The sequence below is a fragment of the Topomyia yanbarensis genome, chromosome 3 (assembly GCF_030247195.1).
Source record: "Topomyia yanbarensis strain Yona2022 chromosome 3, ASM3024719v1, whole genome shotgun sequence".
Classification (NCBI taxonomy): domain Eukaryota; kingdom Metazoa; phylum Arthropoda; class Insecta; order Diptera; family Culicidae; genus Topomyia; species Topomyia yanbarensis.
The window spans coordinates 197,430,769-197,454,652 of NC_080672.1; the positions used below are offsets into that span (position 1 = coordinate 197,430,769).

The 23,884-nt window shown below is 39.3% G+C and overlaps 1 protein-coding gene across 10 annotated transcripts in view; it reads right to left on the bottom strand.

The window, feature by feature from the left end:
* The window catches only part of LOC131687112 (protein unc-79 homolog), a 1,793,695-nt gene that overhangs the window by 1,307,180 nt on the left and 462,631 nt on the right, over positions 1 to 23,884 (bottom strand). For 8 of the 10 annotated variants that reach the window (XM_058971154.1, XM_058971155.1, XM_058971158.1 and 5 more), the window contains exons 8-10: positions 4,172 to 4,267; positions 3,980 to 4,115; positions 3,734 to 3,781 (exon numbers count right to left, since the gene is read on the bottom strand). In XM_058971154.1, coding sequence (XP_058827137.1) covers positions 3,734 to 3,781; positions 3,980 to 4,115; positions 4,172 to 4,267 — 280 coding nt within the window. The remainder of the gene's footprint in view (positions 1 to 3,733; positions 3,782 to 3,979; positions 4,116 to 4,171; positions 4,268 to 23,884) is intronic. The other 2 variants (XM_058971161.1, XM_058971160.1) reach the window with 1 other exon arrangement.

Genomic DNA, 23,884 nt, shown 5'->3' on the forward strand with positions numbered 1-23,884 from the left:
GTTTTACTACGTAAGTAACAATTCGTGTTATATATTCGTTTTTAATCATTTGTTCAATTAATTTAATTTAATTTTGAAGTAGAAAAAAAATCGTTCTCATTTTTGCTGATTTTTATTGTTTTATTGATTATTTTCAATAGTTTTTCAAAATAATGACTCACAAGTATAATTTGCGCACAGCATATGCTGTAACAGTAACGTTGCGTGTTACAATTGTATTACTGACCAGAAATATTTTTTTTCATTTAATTTCCACCCCATTTAGTGGCATTTTCCAAAACCGGATTTTCAAACTTTCATTCTTCCAAATAATTGCCATTTTAAAAAAAATCTATGTTCCATTTTATAGCGTTTCAAGACCATTCTTTCAACTTTTAGAATCATTTGATTTTTTTCAAATCGGTTTAAAATTCGCAGTTATAGTAATTTTTGTGAAAAATGTCAGAACCACATTTTTTCAATTTTTTTGTTCAAACCAATTTATGTATCATTGATTCAATAAATTCCGTATTTTTTCTTACACAGCTGTTTTCGCAATTAAAAACCTATTTTAATCCACCTAGCGGTGCAATTGTGCCTTTCTCAATAATGAATCACGAGAATGTGTGCGATGTTTATATTCATTAAAAGCTTTTAATTGCATATATTACATTTTATTATTATACATCACATGACAACTATATACAGGAAAATAAATCATTATTCGAGTTGTAAAATTTTGAAAAAGAAAAAACAGCCACGGTAATATTGAACTGAAAAAGGTGCGAAATCGGCAAAGTCCCAAAATGTCGATTTTTATAAAAAAAATGTTTTTCGAGATAACATAAAATCTCGACGTTTCATGCATTTTAAAGATTTTTGGCATCAAAAATACGAATTCGATTTCTGAAATTTCATGGGGTTCCCTCATTGAAAAAAAATTTTGAGTTCCGGCTTATATGGGAATTTCATATGTGACCGGACGGTTTAGTCTATATTTCCGGACTCATATAAGCGATCCATACGAAATTTTATTGACATCTGTAGGGGTATTACAGCTATCATTTGGGACTAAGTTTGTGAAAATCGACCCAACCATTTCCGGGAAACTGATGTGAGTTCGTCAATTTTGAAAGATGGCCGCTTTTCACGGGCACTTCCGGAACCGTCTATGGTGGTGAATGTAGTCAACGAAAATTTGGTTGGCCGTCGGTGACCTAGAACAGCAAATTTAAGTTGTCTGAGAGACATTTTAGCTAAATTTTTACCTTTTTTGCTTTCATCGGAGTATCGGTTTGAATCACAATTTGCTATGTGATCGCACGCCACAACCTGTAACTCCGGAACCGGAAGTCGGATCGGGATGAAATTAAATAGCCGTTTACGGGGACGCAATACCTTTCATTTGAGGCCAAGTTTAGTCGAATCGGTCTAGCCATCTCCGAGAAACCGATGTGACTGTTATGCTGAATTTAGATACTTCCGCCGGGGCTTCCGGAACCGATGATGGTGGCCAATGTGGCCAAATAGACTTTGAATGGATGTTAGTGACCTAATACTACAAATCGAAGCAGTTGTGGTCATATTTTGGAAAAATTTTCACCATTATACATTCATTGCAGAATTTCTTAAAATCGACATTTTCTGCGTGATCGTACTCATCACCCTGTAATTCCGGAACCGGAAGTCGGATCCATTAGAAATTCAATAGCAGCCTATGGGAACGTTGCACCGGTTCAGCCATCTCTGAGAAAAATGAGTGACATTTTTGGTCACATACACACACACATACGCACATACACACACATACATACATACACACACAGACATTTGCCGAACTCGACGAACTGAATCGAATGGTATATGTCACTCGGCCCTCCGGGCCTCCGTTAAAAAGTCGGTTTTCAGAGCAATTGCAATACCTTTCTATTGAGAAAGGCAAAAAGGTGCGAAATCGGCAAAGTCCCAAAAAGTCGATTTTTAAAAAAAAAAAATTCGTGATGACATAAAATCTCGACGTTTCATGCATTTTAAAGATGTTTGGCATCAAAAATACGAATTCGATTTCTGAAATTTCATGAAAAAAATTTTGAGTTCCGGCTTATATGGGAATTTCATGTGTGACCGGACCGTTCAGTCTATATTTCCGGAACCATACAAGCGATTCGTGCGAAATTTTACAGACATCTGTGGGGATAATATAGCTATCATTTGGGACTAAATTTGTAAAAATCGGCCCAACCATTTCCGAGAAACTGATATGAGTTTGCTAGTTATGAACGATGGCCGCTTTTCCCGGGCACTTCCGGAGCCGTCTATGGTGGTCAATGTAGTCAACGAAAGTTTGTTTGGCCGTCGGTGACCTAGAACTGCAAAGTTAAGTTATTTGAGAGACATTTTAGCGAAATTTTTACCTTTTTTGCTTCCATCGGAGTATCGGTTTGAATCACAATTTGATATGTGATCGCACGCCACAACCCGTAACTCCGGAACCGGAAGTCGGTTGGGGATAAAATTTAATAGCCATTTACGGGGACGCAACATCTTTCATTTGAGACTAAGTTTGGTTGATTCGGTCTAGCCATCTCCGAGAAACCGATGTGACTGTTAGTCTGAATTTGGATGTGACAATGTGACCAAAGAGACTTTGAATGGCTGTTAATGACCTAGTACTAAAAATCGAAGCAGTTGTGGTCACATTTTGGAAAAATTTTCACCATTATACATTCATTGCAGAATTTCTTAAAATCGACATTTTCTGCGTGATCGTACTCATCACCCTGTAATTCCGGAACCGGAAGTCGGATCCATTAGAAATTCAATAGCAGCCTATGGGAACGTTGAACCTTTCATTCGGGACTAAGTTTGTAAAAATCGGTTCATCCATCTCTGAGAAAAATGAGTGACATTTTTGGTCACATACACACACACATACGCACATACACACACATACATACATACACACATACATACACACGCAGACATTTGCCGAACTCGACGAACTGAATCGAATGGTATATGTATATGGTTTAAAAGTCGGTTTTCAGAGCAATTGCAATACCTTTCTATTGAGAAAGGCAAAAACGAAGAAAATGATGTATTATGCGACGACGTGACATGTTAAGGTCCTTTAGGAAGCATAACTCAACAAAAGACTAAGCATTCCCATAATTTAATTAGGTAATTCATGATAGTTTTACACAGTGTTAAGAAAAATGTACTAATATAATTGCTACCGGGCGGTGTCCATTAAAAATTAGTTTCCAATAACACTGGGCATTCCAGTAAATTTCAAAGTGCTTTAAAAAACAGACTAAAAATAAAGGTTGTTTTACAAACAGGGACAACGTTTCTATTAATTATAAAATGATTAAAATTAACATGAAAAGGTGTGAACTAAAAGAATTACAAGACTCGAAAACAATAAGCAAGTGAATAATAGATAAAATATTGTCAACTTCATCCCCTAAGTTTCGAAAATCTAATCAAGCAGCGAATTGTATACTGAAAACTATACCATATTTGGTTGAAGCAATCAACTTTATTCTCCATTATAACGGATCGCTTTTTCGAATGAATGTTATTTGCATTCTCAATAACTCCGTAATGCAGAATAAGGCTTATACTTTAATTTTGACTGCTTTACAAAAAAAATTTAAAAAAAAATTGCGCATTAAAATAATAAATCGAACGTTAACAATGTTGTACTGTTAGGCGCGATTATCTTTGAAATATAAAAAAAATATGCAATCACCTGCCATTATCATAATTTTTCCAAGTTCATCTAGAATAGAAGGTACAACTATTCTTACAACAACAGGATATTTCGGCGGCATTATTCAATTTTTGGCGAGTTGTTTTTTGGTAGATGAAAATAAAAAAAAAGCGTAACTATGTATAATATAAAATTTAGTAGTGATACACAGTAAATAATCAGTAATCTTTCGTCATTTGTATAGAAGTTTATCTTGAATTAAACCGAGAATGCGTGTCACCTTACCTAAAGGTCCAAGGGGTATGGGTAAAGGAGCCATAGAAAGTGAAACGTCCTTTTCACGGTTTTTGTTCTCTTTTTCCGGCTCTGGTGGGCTTTTTCGAGATGGTTTTTCGTCTTCAATCAATTCCAGCAACGAAAGCTAAAATCATTATTATTTAGTAAGTATATGTAAAGAACTGGATTTTAGCAAATTACGTCAGGTTGGCGAACTGCCTCTAGTGGTGCAAGGTATTGGACAAGCTTTGTTGATAATTGATGCCACATCACTGATGCTTCGCAGTATCCGCATTCCTGTGTTAGATTAGTGAATTTTTATCGAATTTTACAACAATTAGAGTGGCACAACTTGTTTGATATATTTATACGTTAGCAAGCTACAAGTGCAATCTACATTTTGTAAGCAGCTATATAACTTATAAAACCTAAATTGTCCCTAGAAACCCTAAATGCATTTTATTGCAAACTTGGAAAATCAGTTGAGTTGTTTTCCACCCGTCATGCTGTTGGTGTACGGCCGCTTACAGAGCGGCGGCGAGAAGCTGATCAGGGGCTGGTACTTATATAAGGATGCGAGGTTCCTGTCAGAGTAAAAGTAGGCAGTTGGCGCAGATCTGTTCGGCTTTCACTCTGACATCATCCCTTTGGTTTGCAGTATACAGATTTCTCGCATCTCGCTTTCTAATGTCAGTTCCTGCCCCAGCTCAGTTTTTCGCAGCCACTCTGTATGCGGTATAAGTTTAGCGAAGCGTTTACATCATTCACAGATCACACTTGTTTCGCGAGTACAAGTTACAAGGGAAGGGGTGGGGTAATGTAGTTTCGCCTGAAACAATACCGTCAAACGGGGTTACTTGCAACACTTTTCAACTTCAAAGCGGTATAACTAAAAATGCTGTAACATTAGAATAATTTTCAATATGTACAAGCGCTAATGGGAGTATAAAGACTACTAAATGGTATTTTACAAATCAAAACATCATTCCCTGTTTTCACGATGGCCAAAAATTATGCCTGTTGCAAGTAACCCCACATATGGGCTAACTTGCAACACATGAACTTCATTGAAGTCTATTGCTGTATATTTTTGTTTACCTTTAGTACATTGACCAAATGTACGATAATTTGGATACCCATGTTATTTACAAAGAACAGCGACCAAATGTACTATAATTTGGATGCCCATGTTGTTTATAATCAACAACGTTTTTGAACAGCGGGAACATTCGATTTATTCAAGAAATTCGTATGAAAGGCTAGCTAACAGGGTTTTAACCCTTCATTTCAGAACTAGTAAGTAACAAGTATTATCCATAGAACTATAACTTCAGTTCTATCGCAATTAACGTGATTAGATTCCACTGGAACAGTGCAGTGAAACTATCAGTGAACGGCGAGAACTAAATTATACTACATCTTTGTTGTCTTCAGATATTCTTGATAACAGATAACCTATTAATTTACACTGTCAACGACTATCTTTTCCATGCAATCGGACTATTATAAATGCTAGAACAATCCAGTTGAGTCAGTGGTGGATCCAGGGGAAGGGTTCTGGGGGTCCGGACCTTCCCGAATTTTTTTTATCTCATTGAGAAATTTTAAAATAGTTTCTATTTTAAATTCATTCTAAATTCCAAATCATTCCAAACCAGATTCCAAAACTGATTTTAAAAAGAGGGGTATTAGATATTACGTATTGTACATTGAATATTTCAAAATCGAAGTTGAGTTGAGTATAAGATAGAAATTGAGAATTTTCTAGTATTGCTAGAGAAGCAAGTTCACGTAAAGACGACTTCCTGGTACTGTTCTGTATTTAAGGAGCATTTTCATATTCTAGTTGTAGGTTATACCCTTAAAATTTGATTCAAAATGCTATACAGACTATTATTTGAAACGCTCAATCAGCCAGATGGCTAGAGTCATAATAGTAATAAGACAAAATACTGTTGCATGTTACCCCACATGGGTAGTTAATATAGTTAAATCGTTATCTTGCATATATTTGAGAGGGTAAACAAACATGTGTCAAACAGTAACGTTTGTTGTTGTATACTCGATCTGTACGTAAAAGATACAAATGAAATGCTCTTATCATTGAAGTGGACCAAAGCACGACATTTCAGTTTGTTTTTATTGAAATATCTCGAAATACAGAAGATTACCCTGTCGCGCTAAAGAAACCGAAAATAATGACTGGTAGTACATGATTATCTTTTAACATATGCTGGCTTTTGACAGCTATAATGCTAAATTGCAAACACTATTATTAGCGTTGTTAAATTAATCTGAACAGAAACATGTTGAAGTGTTGCAAGTTACCCCGCTGTTGCAAGTTACCCCGTTTGACGGTAAATTTCCATACAATAGGGTGCTTACAGAGTGGCAGCGAGAAGCTGATCGGGGGCTGGTACTGACAGTGGGATGTGAGACATGAGAAATCTGCTTGCAGCATGTCAAATGGAATATGTCAGAGTAAAAGCAGGCAGTCGGTGCAGATCCTCTCGGCTTTCACTTTGACATCATCCCTTCGGTTTGCAGCAAGCAGGTTTCTCGCATTTTAACATCAGTTTCTGCCCCTGCTCAACTTCTCGCCACCACTCTGTATGCGGCCTATGCTTAGCGAAGCATTTACATCATTTTTTTTTTTAAATAATACGTTTATTTGTCATTTTATCAGTGTTTAGAATTAGTTTACAACTAATGTCTCTTGGATATTAAAGGCCAAAATATCCACATCTACCCTATCATCTTGACTGTTTGAATGAACGAGATGTAGCAACATAATATTTGCAGAACCTTTGTTCTCACTGTCACCTCAAAGCGCTCTAGCGAAGGCATCAAAAATTCATTTACGAGCAGCCGCCGTCCTCCAGTCACTGCCAATAGTTGTAGTTGAAACAGAGTGTACACATTCCCCACTCTACGACATTCAAAGAATTTGTGCTATATACTTTCGATTTGTTTACCACAGTGTGTACAGTTTTCACCGTCCGTTCGTCTCATGGTGTACAGAAGTTGCCGGTGCGGGACCTTTTTATTTGCCCACATATACAAGGCAATGCGCTGTTCAGGTAGCAGCTTTCGAGATGATATAATTCTTCAAATCCGTGTCATATTTGCTGCGGGATTGGCAGCTTCAACTCTGGCTCGGTCTGTGCGTCCAATATAGAAGCAGTGGATGAGATCGGCAGAAGGGTGTCTGCGGATTTGAAAAGGGAATGTTACAATATTTTCTAGGATAACTTTCAAACAGGGAAGAGAGCTTGGTCGGGGAGATTTTCTTGGCTGAGGAAGGAAGAGTAATAGAGAAGGGATTCGATCTCCTGTAAGTGGCGATTGATTAGCAGCACTTTACATCGCATTTACGCATTTACATCATCTCCGGTAGTTTCAAAGTAAGGCCGCCATCGTCTTTACTGCGCGCCAATTGCTGCTTCGGCATCGTTGCGCATGAACCACTGAAAATATAGGAGCGCATAGTAGCAGTTAGCTTTGCCACGTGCGCTGCCGTTGGATGTAGATTTGCTGCCATGTACCACATTTTAGACGAAATAAATGTTTTCAACAGCGTCACTTTTTTATGTAAAGCCAGAGTGTGAAGTTCGTGACAAGACTGTCCCAGTTTAATGAGACCATTAGTCGGATCGAGTTGGCAAAAATCACTCCTAGGATTTTAATGCTGTTGTCCGTCTGAAGCCATCGCACCGTTATAGGATTCGTCGTTAGACCCACATCAATAGCTGTAGTTTTTGTTTCATTCAGATGGGTACCAGCTACGCGTTCGAACCGCCTGAATAAAACCCGCATTTCATTCAGCTGGTCTGCGCTGCTAACAATTGCACTGATGTCGTCCGCATATGCAACGATTACATCTGCTCCACAAACCTGTTCAAAACGCTTCAATAATGGGTGCAGCTGAATTATGAACAGGTGCATCGCTAGAGGGTCTCCCTGCCTTACCGATCGCTGAATGGGGAAGGGTGCAGTGAGGTGTCCATTTACTAGCAACCGTGACGAAGGAACTGCTGCTATATGGGAGAGCAACTCAACCAGCGTAGTATTGAATCCAAGCGCACGCATGGTGCGAAAGAGAAACTGATGGTCCACCCTATCAAACTTGTTCGCTTGTTTGTTTTTAGTTGAGCAATTTTATCTTTCAGTGCAAGGGTGGCCTGAAAGATGTTTTTGTCGGAATTGGAGCACTTTTGTGAGTTGGTTAGTACATTATGCGATCGCAGTACATTTTCGAGACGCTGTTTAAGGATCCGAGAGAGGATTTTGTAATCATAGTTGATTAAACTTATTGGCCTGTACAACAACTACAACTAATGTCTCTTTGATATTAAAGGCTAAAATATCCACATCTACCCTATCATCTTGACTGTTTGAATGAACGAGATGTAGCAACATAATATTTGCAGAACCTTTGTTCTCATTGTCACCTCAAAGCGCTCTAGCGAAGGCATCAAAAATTCATTTACGAGTAGCCGCCGTCCTCCAGTCACTGCCAATAGTTGTAGTTGAAACAGAGTGTACACATTCCCCACTCTACGACATTCAAAGAATTTGTGCTATATACTTTCGATTTGTTTACCACAGTGTGTACAGTTTTCACCGTCCGTTCGTCTCATGGTGTACAAAAGTTGCCGGTGCGGGACCTTTTTATTTGCCCACATATACAAGGCAATGCGCTGTTTAGGTAGCAGCTTTCGAGATGATATAATTCTTCATATCCGTGTCAAATTTGCTGCGGGATTGGCAGCTTCAACTCTGGCTCGGTCTGTGCGTCCAATATAGAAGCGGTGGATGAGATCGGCGGAAGGGTGTCTGCGGATTTGAAAAGGGAATGTTGCAATATTTTCTAGTATAACTTCCAAACAGGGAAGAGAGCTTGGTCGGGGAGATTTTCTTGGCTGAGGAAGGAAGAGTAATAGGGAAGGGATTCGATCTCCTGTAAGTGGCGATTGATTAGCAGCGCTTTACATCGCATTTACGCATTTACATCATCTCCGGTAGTTGCAAAGTTAGGCTGCCATCGTCTTTACTGCGCGCCAATTGCTGCTTCGGCATCGTTGCGCATGAACCACTGAAAATATAGGAGCGCATAGTAGCAGTTAGCTTTGCCACGTGCGCTGCCGTTGGATGTAGATTTGCTGCCATGTACCACATTTTAGACGAAATAAATGTTTTCAACTGCGTCACTTTTTTATGTAAAGCCAGAGTGTGAAGTTCGTGACAAGACTGTCCCAGTTTAATGAGACCATTAGTCGGATCGAGTTGGCAAAAATCACTCATAGGATTTTAATGCTGTTGTCCGTCTGAAGCCATCGCACCGTTATAGGATTCGTCGTTAGACCCACATCAATAGCTGTAGTTTTTGTTTCATTCAGATGGGCACCAGCTACGCGTTCGAACCGCCTGAATAAAACCCGCATTTCATTCAGCTGGTCTGCGCTGCTAACAATTGCACTGATGTCGTCCGCATATGCAACGATTACATCTGCTCCACAAACCTGTTCAAAACGCTTCAATAATGGGTGCAGCTGAATTATGAACAGGTGCATCGCTAGAGGGTCTCCCTGCCTTACCGATCGCTGAATGGGGAAGGGTGCAGTGAGGTGTCCATTTACTAGCAACCGTGACGAAGGAACTGCTGCTATATGGGAGAGCAACTCAACCAGCGTAGTATTGAATCCAAGCGCACGCATGGTGCGAAAGAGAAACTGATGGTCCACCCTATCAAACTTGTTCGCTTGTTTGTTTTTAGTTGAGCAATTTTATCTTTCAGTGCAAGGGTGGCCTGAAAGATGTTTTTGTCGGAATTGGAGCACTTTTGTGAGTTGGTTAGTACATTATGCGATCGCAGTACATTTTCGAGACGCTGTTTAAGGATCCGAGAGAGGATTTTGTAATCATAGTTGATTAAACTTATTGGCCTGTACAACAACTACAACTAATGTCTCTTTGATATTAAAGGCTAAAATATCCACATCTACCCTATCATCTTGACTGTTTGAATGAACGAGATGTAGCAACATAATATTTGCAGAACCTTTGTTCTCATTGTCACCTCAAAGCGCTCTAGCGAAGGCATCAAAAATTCATTTACGAGTAGCCGCCGTCCTCCAGTCACTGCCAATAGTTGTAGTTGAAACAGAGTGTACACATTCCCCACTCTACGACATTCAAAGAATTTGTGCTATATACTTTCGATTTGTTTACCACAGTGTGTACAGTTTTCACCGTCCGTTCGTCTCATGGTGTACAAAAGTTGCCGGTGCGGGACCTTTTTATTTGCCCACATATACAAGGCAATGCGCTGTTTAGGTAGCAGCTTTCGAGATGATATAATTCTTCATATCCGTGTCAAATTTGCTGCGGGATTGGCAGCTTCAACTCTGGCTCGGTCTGTGCGTCCAATATAGAAGCGGTGGATGAGATCGGCGGAAGGGTGTCTGCGGATTTGAAAAGGGAATGTTGCAATATTTTCTAGGATAACTTTCAAACAGGGAAGAGAGCTTGGTCGGGGAGATTTTCTTGGCTGAGGAAGGAAGAGTAATAGAGAAGGGATTCGATCTCATGTAAGTGGCGATTGATTAGCAGCGCTTTACATCGCATTTACGCATTTACATCATCTCCGGTAGTTGCAAAGTTAGGCTGCCATCGTCTTTACTGCGCGCCAATTACTGCTTCGGCATCGTTGCGCATGAACCACTGAAAATATAGGAGCGCATAGTAGCAGTTAGCTTTGCCACGTGCGCTGCCGTTGGATGTAAATTTGCTGCCATGTACCACATTTTAGACGAAATAAATGTTTTCAACAGCGTCACTTTTTTATGTAAAGCCAGAGTGTGAAGTTCGTGACAAGACTGTCCCAGTTTAATGAGACCATTAGTCGGATCGAGTTGGCAAAAGTCACTCATAGGATTTTAATGCTGTTGTCCGTCTGAAGCCATCGCACCGTTATAGGATTCGTCGTTAGACCCACATCAATAGCTGTAGTTTTTGTTTCATTCAGATGGGCACCAGCTACGCGTTCAAACCACCTGAATAAAACCCGCATTTCATTCAGCTGGTCTGCGCTGCTAACAATTGCACTGATGTCGTCCGCATATGCAACGATTACGTCTGCTCCACAAACCTGTTCAAAACGCTTCAATAACGGGTGCAGCTGAATTATGAACAGGTGCATCGCTAGAGGGTCTCCCTGCCTTACCGATCGCTGAATGGGGAAGGGTGCAGTTAGGTGTCCATTTACTAGCAACCGTGACGAAGGAACTGCTGCTATATGGGAGAGCAACTCAACCAGCGTAGTATTGAATCCAAGCGCACGCATGGTGCGAAAGAGAAACTGATGGTCCACCCTATTAAACGCGTGGTCGAGATCGAACGACACCAGTTTGCCTCTTCGCTTGTTTGTTTTTAGTTGAGCAATTTTATCTTTCAGTGCAAGGGTGGCCTGAAAGATGTTTTTGTCGGAATTGGAGCACTTTTGTGAGTTGGTTAGTACATTATGTGATCGCAGTACATTTTCGAGACGCAGCTTAAGGATCCGAGAGAGGATTTTGTAATCATAGTTGATTAAACTTATTGGCCTGTACGCACGCGCGGTTTCCCCTGCACCACGTTTCTTGACCAACACGATCACACCATCGAGGAACTGTGCGGGTAAATTTGATCTGATTGCTTCATTAAAAATAAGGTTCAGTTCGCGGTGAATGATGTCGAATGTTCGTAGGTATGATTCTTCTGGCAAACCGTCAGGGCCGGGTGATTTTCTGGATGCGCTGGTGCGGATTGCGGTCAGAATTTCAATCGTCGTAATTTCGTTCATAGTGGCTTCATTTGCGGAGTCGTGCTCAGGGATCACTCTGTTGCATTGGAAGGGACCATCTTCTTCTTCCACTTCGCCACGTGCGTACAGGTCGGTGAAATGTTGAACCATATGATCCTGAATGGTAGCCGAATCATCGATGACTTCGTCTCTCTCGGTCCGTAGGTGCTCGATAGTTGTATTCCGTCTTACTTGTTCCCCAAGCTGGCACGTCGAGAGAGGTTCTCCCGCCACATGAGTTTCGTTGATCCGTTTAAACATCTCAGAAAATTTCCGTTGGTGTGTGAGCATTTCAGCCTTCAGTTGATTGATGGTGATGAGCATCGAACGGTTGTTTTGGTAGTTGGTAGTTGTCGTATGCCGTTGTAAGCCGTAAAGCCGCTGTTGTTCACGATAGAAATCATAGAAACCAATTTTTGACTTCCATCGGAAAAAAGATTTTATTTTTGGCTTGGCACACTACAACCACCACTCCATGCACGATGTAAAGTTTCGGCGCTGACGAGTCCAGTATTGCCACTGTATTTGAAACTCGTTGATGTTCTCAGCGGTCAGAAGATGGGGATGGAGTGACCAGAAGCCACAACCATGCGGTCTGTCCGAGAGAGGAAGACAAATTCTTACAGTGACGGCTTTATGGTCCGAAAAACAGCAGACATGGACCGCTGTTGATCTCGCTGATTTCGGAGGCCTGCGCTCACATACATACGATCGAGCCGGGAGGAAGCGTTGTATGTAATATAAATATATTGGATATCGCGCGATCGAAGATGCTGCCAGACATCGTGAAGGTGCAATTGTTGAACGGTCGCTTGTAGAGCAGGTCTATAGTTGTTCCCCGTCGCATCACATAACCGCAGTACGCAGTTAAAATCCCCCGCTAAGATGGTGTGTTCGGTGCGGTGACGAAGGTAGTAGGCGATTGTTGTATTAAAAAATCGCTCACGCTCGGCACGTTGGGCCGTACCCGATGGGGCATATATATTGTGTTGTGTTGCTTACACGGAGGGCGAGCAGTCTCCCATCCAGGCTCCTCTCTATGTGCGAGAATTTAATGTGTTCTTTTAGAGCAATTGCTGTTCCTCTCCTAGCATGATCAACGTTGCAGACGATGTTGTAACCGGGAATAGTGAGTTGTTCGTTTTCAACCTCTTGAAGAAACACGATGTCGAGATCCGTCGAGCGAACGAATGTGCGGAGAGCGTTAAGTTTTGTTGTGTTGGTGATCGTATTGATGTTTATGGTTCCTATATTACAGCTGACGTAGTCCACCATTTTTACATTTCCTCATTCGAAATCTGGACGCGTGCTTTTTCGGTGGTGGAGGTAAAGTCTTCTTCGCCATGGCGCATTTTCTTGCCGGCGGTAATCGGCGTGAGCGTCGGCTAGATGCCGAGTTTTGATATGCTTGCGAGCAGTCCGTCTCGTTACTATCAACTTTGCGCTGTGTGACGACGTACACGGTCGGGGTTATACCCACTGATGGTTTTTGAGGAGTGAAACCTGGTGCCGCGGGGGAGCCATGGTGTTTTTCTGTGCAATTGCAGACCGTGTCTCGATGGTTTCTCGGGGCTTTTGAGCATGTTGACCGAGTGCCACCAAATCTTGTGTCAAGGGCTTTGACCCCGATAGTTGTGGTAAATCGGCCGGTTTCGATATGGGATTGTTCGGCTTTACCGGTGCAGAGTCCCTATTTTTTCCGGTTTCAATCCCGGTAATATTCCATCATCATTTGCCCATCTCGTGGATTTTCGATTCCATGGGTTAAGTTGCATCATAAAGACTTAGCCTTAAGCTAAGAAAGTTTCATTGACGCTGCGCTTTGCATACGCGAAGGCAATGTTTAATGATAACAAAATTGTTTGTTTACGCCGCGACCCTACCGTAGCAGGGGCATGGCATTACCTCGGGAAACGACCCATTGATTTTAATTGAATCGGCTAGCAACCGACAGTTCTAGTGAGAGCTTTAGAAATGCTTCCAAAAACTTCGTGCATCTCTCTCAGAGATGCGCGAAAGTGATCTAAATCCGCGTTGTTAAAAAGTCTTTTGCGTCCAGTTTAGGGAGTCAGTCTTTTGAGTAGTTCTCGCTCGACCGCGTTCGGCGTGATCAGGCGTCAGGGACTATTGTGATTAGCACGCGCAACCGGGTGCGTCGTGTAGTCACGAGAAAATTCGACCGTATGTTAACATGAATGTAAGTGTGTGTAAATAAAGGTAGTGAAACTTAGTGCCTTTTCTGGACGATATTTGTGCGAAAGAAAACGAAATAGCTTACGTTTGACCGAGTCCGGTATGGCAAATCTGAAAGAAATCCACTACCCTGCTCGCGTCTTACAAAACCAGTGGCCGCCCCCCCTTCATTTGGTGACAACGCAAAAAGGCTTAAGGAAAGCCTAGAATGTGCCAACATTTCTGACTGGTGTACGAATTGTTGTTTTTTTTTAACATTGCGTAATAACAAATTTAGTGCAATCACGGGATATTTAGTAGTGCGGCGCAGTTAGAAAGCCCAGGTTGTGATAACAAATTTTAGTGCAATCACGGGATAGATAGTAGTGCGGCGCAGTTAGAAAGCCCAGGTTGTGCCCAGAAGACTGGTGAAGAAAGCATCGTGACAGACGTTGGCGGGCTGAAAAAAAACTGTAAATAAGTTTGATTACATTGTCAGTTGTGGATCTCCAACTGCATGTACAATAACAGAAAACAGAAAAAAAAAGTTGGTCGAAGAGAAGTAATTAATTTTTTTATCGAATAAAATTAATGATAAAATTAAGAGGAAAATAAAGTGAGAGGGAAAATATATGTTTTGTGAATTGATGTGTTTCTCGATGTATCGGATCAAAGTCTTATAAGAAGAAAGCGAAAATATCAAACTAAAAGAGTCCATGTTACACGAGTTACAATTTGACATCGCATTCGGAAAGTGAATTTGGGAGTTTCCTTCTGCATGTGGATAACCCGAAAAGAGAATAGACGAAGAAGGGTGCGATAAAAAGTCTGGTCTTTACCTCGGTACTTTTTAGTGACGAACGTTTCAAAGTGTGTGAGCAGCGATGAAACTCAGATTTTAGCACGTGGTGTGTGGTGAGATAGTTAATTTTATCACGTGGTGTGTGCATTCATTCATTTCAAAACGAAGCACCTCTCGGAAGACACACAGAAACAGTTGGAAGCGGTGAAGAAGGTACAAGTGGTAGTATCTGTAAGCCATATCTGTGTGATTGTCCCACACTTGTGGTTATCATATCGAAGAAAATCCTCCATCTCTGTGTGATTGTTTTACAATTGTGGACATAACATCAAAGAAAAAAAACTTCCATCTCCAAGTGATTGTTTGATATTCGTGGTTTTTATATCGAGGAAACAAAGGAAAAATAAATTCAAAAGGAAGAAAAATTCTGGCAGCCGGAAAAAGGACGACACAATGTCCTGGAACGCGGATTTCTTGCTGAAAAAAGGTAAGTGCTAAAACCGTAGGTCTTTATTCTGCTAGAATCGGGCAAATTTCCACATACCATGGAAGTGACTTGGGTTTTTAGTCATTTATAAGCACTAAAGTCATCATCAGTGTGCGTAGATTTCTATCTATGATACGACAACTCGCGACCAATCCTAGCTTTTTCAATGAGTGAGCTATGACAAGAGTTGCAATTTTTTTGAGTTGTTTCTAAATTTGCGAAACGGAACGCAGGTATCGTGAAGTAGGTTCAAATCTGAATAAAAAATGAATGCATTCAAATTTGTTAAATTAAACATAAATTGGGATCAATATATCACGGTATCCTTTTTGCGCTCGCTGTCTGGCTGTCGCTATTCCAAAACACGAAAAAACAAGTATATCATATTTCTTTGCCGCTTTTCTTTGAAATTAAGTGTATATTTTGACGCTTTTATTGATTTCCACGAAATTAAAATATTATCACCTTCTCCGGTGAGAAGAAAAAAATTAAATAAATTTTATCCGAAAATTATTCTCACGCTATTTGTGGAGACGAAGTTGGAAGTTGGATATCGGATAAGCTTCTTTTCGCGTGAGTGAGAGAGAATTACAATGCCATGTCACATTATTTTTTGTTTATAGGGCGAAATTTTGATTCCTTACATCTTTTTTTTATAATTAATTAATTTATTTAGGCCCAAATGCGGTAGCTCGACGAGGCCGATTGTTTGTTTTTTTACAATAAATAAAAAAACAGCTACGTTAAATTTTTGGTCTCGTTTAGGCGTAGCTTTCTGCTGCGTGTTGATATCCTTTTTCTAGTGGGCGAAATATTGCCAGTGTTGTCCACTGCAAGTTGAGGTTCATTTCGTTTGTCTTTCGCGTTATCGTTCACGTCCATGTCCTCATCCGTACTACTTTCCTGCTGCTCGCAGTCGGATGTTCCAGTTTGTGTTTTACACTTAAGGGTCGTTTTAGTATGTTCGTTATCGGCATTCGTTTCGTTGTTGTTGTTGCTGGTTGTTGGTGCTTGATCCATAGATGTTGGTTTTGCAGCTGTTAGTGGTTTAGCGTAAGATGGTTGTGTGCTGATTTCAGTTGGATTTGAGTTTTCCTTAACAGTTTCTACGCAAGGTTTTCCGAGGTGCAGCTTCTTCGTGCAGAACTGGCACGTAGGAATTTGCCCTGGGTACGTGACTAGTGATGTTTGATGAATGAGAACATCGTCACTTCCTAACGCTGTGACGGTTATGTATGAGGGAATTGGCTTGGTCACACGCATTCTCACCACACGAACACCGTTAGGGATGCCCGGGAAAAAATTCCTCCAAGTGTCATGTGTAACGGAGTCTACTTCTCCGTATTTTTGCAAGCATTTTTTAATCGCGCCGTCAGGGGTACGCGTAGCCAAATCATGGATACGAACTTCTACAGCGCCGTTCTTGATGTATACGGGAATGCTATATTTAACATTGCCGCATTCGGCGGTGTGCTGCATGTTGTTTCGCAAGGCGAATGACTCAGCTTGGTTAATGTTTTTGAACGAAATCAGCACGCAATGTTTGATATGATGCATTTGTAGGGTTTTCACTTCAGCCAGATTGAGTGTCATCTGCACTTTTAATAACTGTTCCACTTCCCGAATGGCTGGTCTTACGGGGCATTTCGAAAAATCAACAGCAACACAGTTCGGCCGTATCTGGGTTGCTTTTTGCTGGGCACCGTCACTCATCACTAAATTGCACAGTAGGTATAGGCTATTGTTATATGGACTGCTTGTGTGATAGGCACCGATTGATTTTTAGGTAGAATTGACTGTTTCTCTTGCGCGGGACGATTTTTTGCTTCTGCTCAGGGCGAGATGTGAAGACAAACTGATTCCTTACATCTTTATTATGCATAATGCAACTGATAATTTTTACGCCATAATTAGTATACAGTTAACTCTCTCTATGTCGATATTGAAGGGACCATCGACATAGGGAGAGACGACATATAGAACACAATGATTTTCTTTGAGACAACTTTTCCTTCAGGACATCATAATGCATACCGGGAAATGAAGATAGATGCTCGTATTGGGGGGAGTAGGGTAGTAGACGACGAGGTAAAGTGCACTCGCACTGCAAAACATCAAGTTTGTTGTTTGAGGGAATCCCTTATTTGCAGTTTATAATTCTGCCCCACATATAGGTGAACATGGGAAGACTTGACCAGGTTTTCAGCTAAACCTGCATAAATCCCTAAAAAAGTTTTTAATCCTTCCAAAGTCATTGAGATATAATGTAAAAAGATATTATTCGTGTTCATAATTTTTTGCGGAATTTTTAATTAACTTTTTCAAAAGTTATAAAAGTTTGTCTGCGGGGATATACCAATACCTGAACCACAAACGGTTGCCAAATTTGTAGCAGCTGTTCAGTCCATTTTGACAACTGCCAAAGCAGCATCCAGCACCCAAAAAACCACTGTAAGCAACATCGGTGAAGAAGATAATAACAATGACGACGGATTTACATTGGTCATTCGTAAGTGCAAGAAGCAGGAAAGAACATCTGGTCGAGAGCACCAAGGCACTTTTAACTTGATGTGGAGTGCAGGAGAGAATTGAATGGTCCCCATGACGCAGTAGGCGAGCCGCGAAAGAAAGTCTCCGCTCGCAATAAAAAGTTGCGCGCACGAGATTCAACGGACAATCAATAATATTTGTTTTTATTTTTTATATATTGTAAACACATAAAAAATCCACGGCTCCGTTAAGCTACAGCTATGAGCTGTGTCAAATAAATGAAATAAAAAGTCTCCCCAACATTAGTTATTGCGTTCAATTTCGTGCAAATTTTAGTAATCACTATTTATTTCAATGTTCCGATTTATGTAAAATCATTTCACTAGTTCATAAAGTATAAAATAATGTATGAGTACTTTAGAAGTAATTATTAGGCGAGTAGATATGTCCATACAAAGTTTGATACAAAATTACGTCATTTAACGCAAATTTATTAAATACGGAATCTTTTCTTTAAGAAAAGAATTTTTCATTCCAAACTTTAAAAATTACCTTGACGGATCAAAACTACTATAAAAATAATTTTGAATTTTTTTTAAAAAACCTAATAGCAAGGTTGTACAATTTTCATTCGCCTGAATGCTAATTCAACTCATCTGCCGAATGGCTTTCGGTGCTAGATTTATCGGAAGGCAATACTTGAAAGAACCATCGCACAGATTGAAAACGAGAGCCGAAATCAAGCCCGAGAGAGTGAGAGCGTCGGGAGAGAGAGAATAAACAAACTCACAGCACAGGTTCATTCATTTGCCATTCTCCTCAACACATTTTCGTTTAGGCTGTCACTCCACACTACCATGAATCATCCGTGTCTAGAATCATGAAAATGAAATTCGCAAGAATATAAGGAACCGCATTCTCGTGAAAGCCGTTCGTGAACGCTATTTCGATACCGGTGCTGCTTGCTGTTCTTGTGCGCGTTGGTTGTATCTACCTAATTGATTATCTTGAAAAACGAATATCGGAATGCTGCTAATAGCTGGTGTGGTGCTTTAATGTTTTCCACCCCGCTTCCCGGAGTAGGGAGGAACTGATTTTGATAGGCAAATGCCATCTCCGAGAACTAAATGCTGCGTGCAAAATTACCCGACAGACTTAATGTAAGCGCGCACGTCGGTCGTGAAATGGAGCGCTGTGTTCAAGGCAGAGCTATAGCATAAGGATAAATTAAGTTGAAAGAAAAAACATCACAAAGGGGACTAACACCTAGTTAATTAAATAAAATAAATGATAAAAAGGATTGAATGCATATTGAAATTTCTCAAGTTATACAAGGTATGTGGTTATACTTTCCGTTTGCAACGTCTATTTAAAAAAGCCTCTCATATGGAGCACAAAGTAGCCAAAGCGACTACAATTGGGTTATCTAAATCTTGTTTCCCACGAACATTTAATTTTTCTGCTGTAGTAGATTTTTACAAAGACATTCTGTAAAAAAATCTTTTTATATAGAATTATAGATTACAAACATCTTAAGGGGAGGTTCTTTTTAAGTTTTGTTGTGTTTTGTGGAATAATCAAAAAGCGTAAGAACTTTCGGTTTTAATAGTTAAATAGGTTTATTACTCAAGACTTCGAAAAAAACAGTATCTGGGTGAGATTGAAATTGGCGGCTTCAAAACGGCTAATTTCGTCTGTGACTGTACGCGAAACATGGTTCGAAAATTATGAGCCCGAAGTCATGTAGTAAACAGAAATTAAAGATTGTTGCCATTTCTTAAAGGTCTATAATTTCTTAATGGCAATGAAATTCTGGACGTCTTATACCTAAAACTAGTATTAACTATTATTTATTTATAATATTTGAATATGGTTTAAGTGGAAAAAGGAGTCAACAAACGTAATTTTATAATTCATTATGCGATCGATTCCTCAATGTCAAAATTCATTCCAATTAGGTATAAGATTAGATTTTGGTTTAATACAAGAAGTTGCAAGCTCGTAATTTTCGGACATGTTCGTCACTCTATTTAGTAGACAGCTGAATCGATTCATACAATCCTCTCCTCGTTTAAAGGCTAATCAGTTATAATGCAAGTTTAACATATTGATATGAAAGAAAAGATCTCGTGATCAGAAACAATCTGAAGACAGTCATACATTTTGTATTGGCGGCCCAGGGTGAGGATAATTCGTACTTCTGATGTATCTTTGCGCGGAAGCGTTTTTGCACAATGAGTAAGAGATCGAAAAAGCCGTATCACCTAAAATGTGCGCAATTGATCAGGCTTTCCAGGAAAAATAAGTAGTCGATGGACACATTTTAAATCTATAGCTCATAAACCCTTACTGGGTCCGAATCCCATGAAGATACTGCATCGCTCTCATTTGCACATCGATCTTTTCAATATGTTTGCTATATTTATAACCCAACTTGTTACGAAAGCAGAATTGCAATAACATTGTTACTTTATTTTGATCGAATATGGGTAAGAACAGTTGTAAATGTTAAACTGAATGTAATATGCAGAGCTGTGATTATATATGACATTAAATATGTCATATATAATCACAGCTCTAACGCACTAACAAAATTCGTTAGTTAATTCTACAATAACTTACGATGATAGAATAAAAAGCCGTTTCGGAATAGCATATTAGCCGAAAATCAGATAAAGCGTCAGTTTAAATGCAATTTATATTGTTTTATATTATTTTGTTCACCAAAGTCAACACATTCCAAAATTTGGTTATTTTACCTTGTAGAACACGTATTGCAACGTAATATTTATATGTTAATATTAAACTGCAATAGTAACTACTTGCGAAAATTAAAAATAACGCCATCGTTATTTTGTTCTACAAAAATTCTTACTGGCGAAGACGGTATTGTGAATCTGCTTAAAAATGTTGTACTAACACTAGTTTCGAACAGATTGATTTGTTATATAACTATATAGCATATTATATATTTTCACATTCAATTTATGTTTCCGACTCTGCACTTCCTAGGATAGTTTGCATAAGATCTGCACACAAAATTCTGGATAACTGTCTTAAGCAGTATACTGGGCCAAATATTCGAGAAAAAAAAATTGGTGAACATTGGCAATCACTATAGCATCGTAACAAAAAATATTTCCTTACCATATTGTTATAGAGCAAAAAATGGCGATAATTTCATTCCTATCAGCCATATCCTTTTTAATCCTTCATGCAGTAGCTCGTGATATGATTAGTGCGTAATGCTTGATTAAATTATAATGAGAGAACTACCCAGTGCTAAAAGCGGACCTGATACTATGGGTGGTAGTAACACACACATCATTATTATTGAATGAGCGATAATTTCATTCCAAACCACGTTCGAACGCTGTGCATCTGGTAGTCTTTTCACCTACTGATTCTCAATCCTATAGCCAAACTCAACGCAAATTCTACTTCATACAACAAAAGATTCGCGTGAGTGGCGAAAGTCACATTCTCATGAAAATGCCGCTCCCAGATTCAGTGAGCGTGGCACTCGGAAGAATTTGCTTCACCCACCGAACAGAATGCTGTGCGAGCAATTCTAAGCTTGATTGTGCCAGCCTTTATTCAACAACGCCACTCATCAGGCATTGTATTCATCGCATGAACAGATAGCTGGAGATGAACAAACCATTGTGAGATTCGATGTGTGCATGAAGCACAGCACAAAGCGAAACGGGAAAAAATCGTCGTTCATTGAATAATCAACAAGCTTGCCTAATAGAACACTTCATAGCCAATAATAGAATTCTGCGCTTGCTCAAGTCTCTCCATGTTCCCCTAATTGAGATTGTTTTGACCACGAAGAATGATTTCCGTGCTACAGATGGCTGCATTTTAAATATTTTCATAGCTCTTAAAGTTAAAATTTTGAACCTAAAAATGCATAATTTCTAGAAAACCTCGATATATGCAGATTAAGATTAATTCGTTTTACAAAGTCTCGTAGGAAAACATATTGAATATCCACTTTACCCCAAATCATGTCTTTACTTCCCCTACATGCAGGATATTGATATATGACTTAGCGCCCATTCATTTCATTATGTATATGCTTTGTGATGTCCTGAGAGAAAAATCACATCGACATAGAGAGAGAATAATGCAGGAAAATATAAAGCTAGGTACATCGGGATAGGGAGATATCGAGATAGAGAAAATATCGACATAGAGGAGTTTTTATACGTGGGATCTGAAGGGACCTACGAAATAATCGAGATAGAGAAAAATATTGACATAGAGAATATCGACATAGAGAGAGTTAACTGTAACAATAATCTTTCAAAAGAAGATAAACTTTCACTAGAATTTTGTTAGTCACAAACACAGTTGCTCTCGGTGATTCTACGAGTTTAATATGAATATGAATTATGTTAGAAATCTATTTTCTCGCTAGTAGGTGGATTACTTGGTGATCTGTGCATTCATATACTATCCAACGTCTATCTCACGACTGAACGCAATGCTTAATCCAACGGATAAATACGTCAACTCTGGACAAATTTTCACTTTGAAGTGAATTTACATATTGTTTTGTCTTTGAAGTGAACTTGCGTAATAATTTCAGGAAATATGTAGGTAATTAATTATTAAGTTAATTCAAAAAATGTTTTCGGAATCTAATTCCTTGAATCACGCAGATGTGTTTTCATACTTCGATATTCAAAATCGGTTTAGTTTTGCTCCTAAAACACCCGTAAAGCAATACTCTGTATGCAATGATCTCATTTTTAGTTAATGGAAATTGGTAAGCCAGGAATAAAAATATAAAATGATTAATATGTCCGCCGCTAATGAACGGATTTTGACAATCTACAGCTTGTTCAAGAGGTATTTTTACAGGCTTTCTAATTATATGCACATAATATGGCTGCTTTGGTTTTTTGAAGGTTATTTGCTTTAAACCATTTGTGTTTTGATAAAATCATCCATATCTCAGAAAGTAAACAGTACATCGAAAAACAAAAAATAATAGTGTCAAATGGCAACGTTAGGCCTTTCATTTGAAACTAATTTTGTTAAGATCGGTTCAGCGGTTGCTGAGATAATTACATTAGTGCACATACATACATACCCACACACACACACATACAGACATTGTCTCAATTTGTCGAGCTGAGTAGATTGGTATATGTGACTCGGCCCTCCGGGCCTCGGAAATAGTTTTCAAAGTTTGAGCGAATTCTATACGTTTCTTTTGTAAGAAATGTAAAAAGGTTTAAGTCAGAAAACAATGAAAAGTTTAAAATAAAATAAGCAGCGTCTGTCGATAAAAAGCTATTTAAAATGGCAGAAAATATAAAACCATCTGTCCTATTAAATATGGGCTAAAATAAATTTTGCAATGTTGATTGCAAGTTTAAAAATATGAAAAAGATGCAATCGAAGGAATGGTTGCGAATAAAAGTAATATAAATTGAATATGTACATGGAAAAAGTGCAATCAGATGGAAGGTTGCAGAACATTGATAATAAAATCAAATACAAGAGATTGTCAGAGTTCGAGGAACCTGAATCAAACTAAGGGAAAAAACAGCAGGGCCAGAGTCAAAGGACCTGAGCCGAACACAATGTTATAAAAGGAAAATATAAGAAGAGCCAGAGTCAAAAGGACCTGAGCTGAGCGCATTTATAAAAAGATTTTAGTATGAGCATATAAGAAGGCTTGAGTCAGTGAACCAGAGCCAAAATAAAAGTAAAGCCAAAAGCCAGAGTCAAAGGACCAGAGCTAGAGCCAAGATTATTAAGGTTACGTATTTTCTAAATCTGATCGTGTAAGCTATACCACGACTTGGAACTCGGGAGTTAACAATGCCGAAGTATCGAGATAGGAACACAAAAATGAATGAGCAAGGGGAAGTCGGACCCCTGGAGTGAAAAAGATGAATGATACACAAGGAAACTGACGCCAGTATGTATGATAAATGAATGAAGAATGAGTGAGTGTTGAAATTTCAGATAGGACTAAAAGGTTTACAAACGAGACCGAATCAAGCAAGGGCGAAAATGGTGAAGAGCAGGAATACGAGACAAATACGAGGAAAAGAATCAGATCAGCCCAATGTTAGGTGATCTTATGAGTTGAATTAA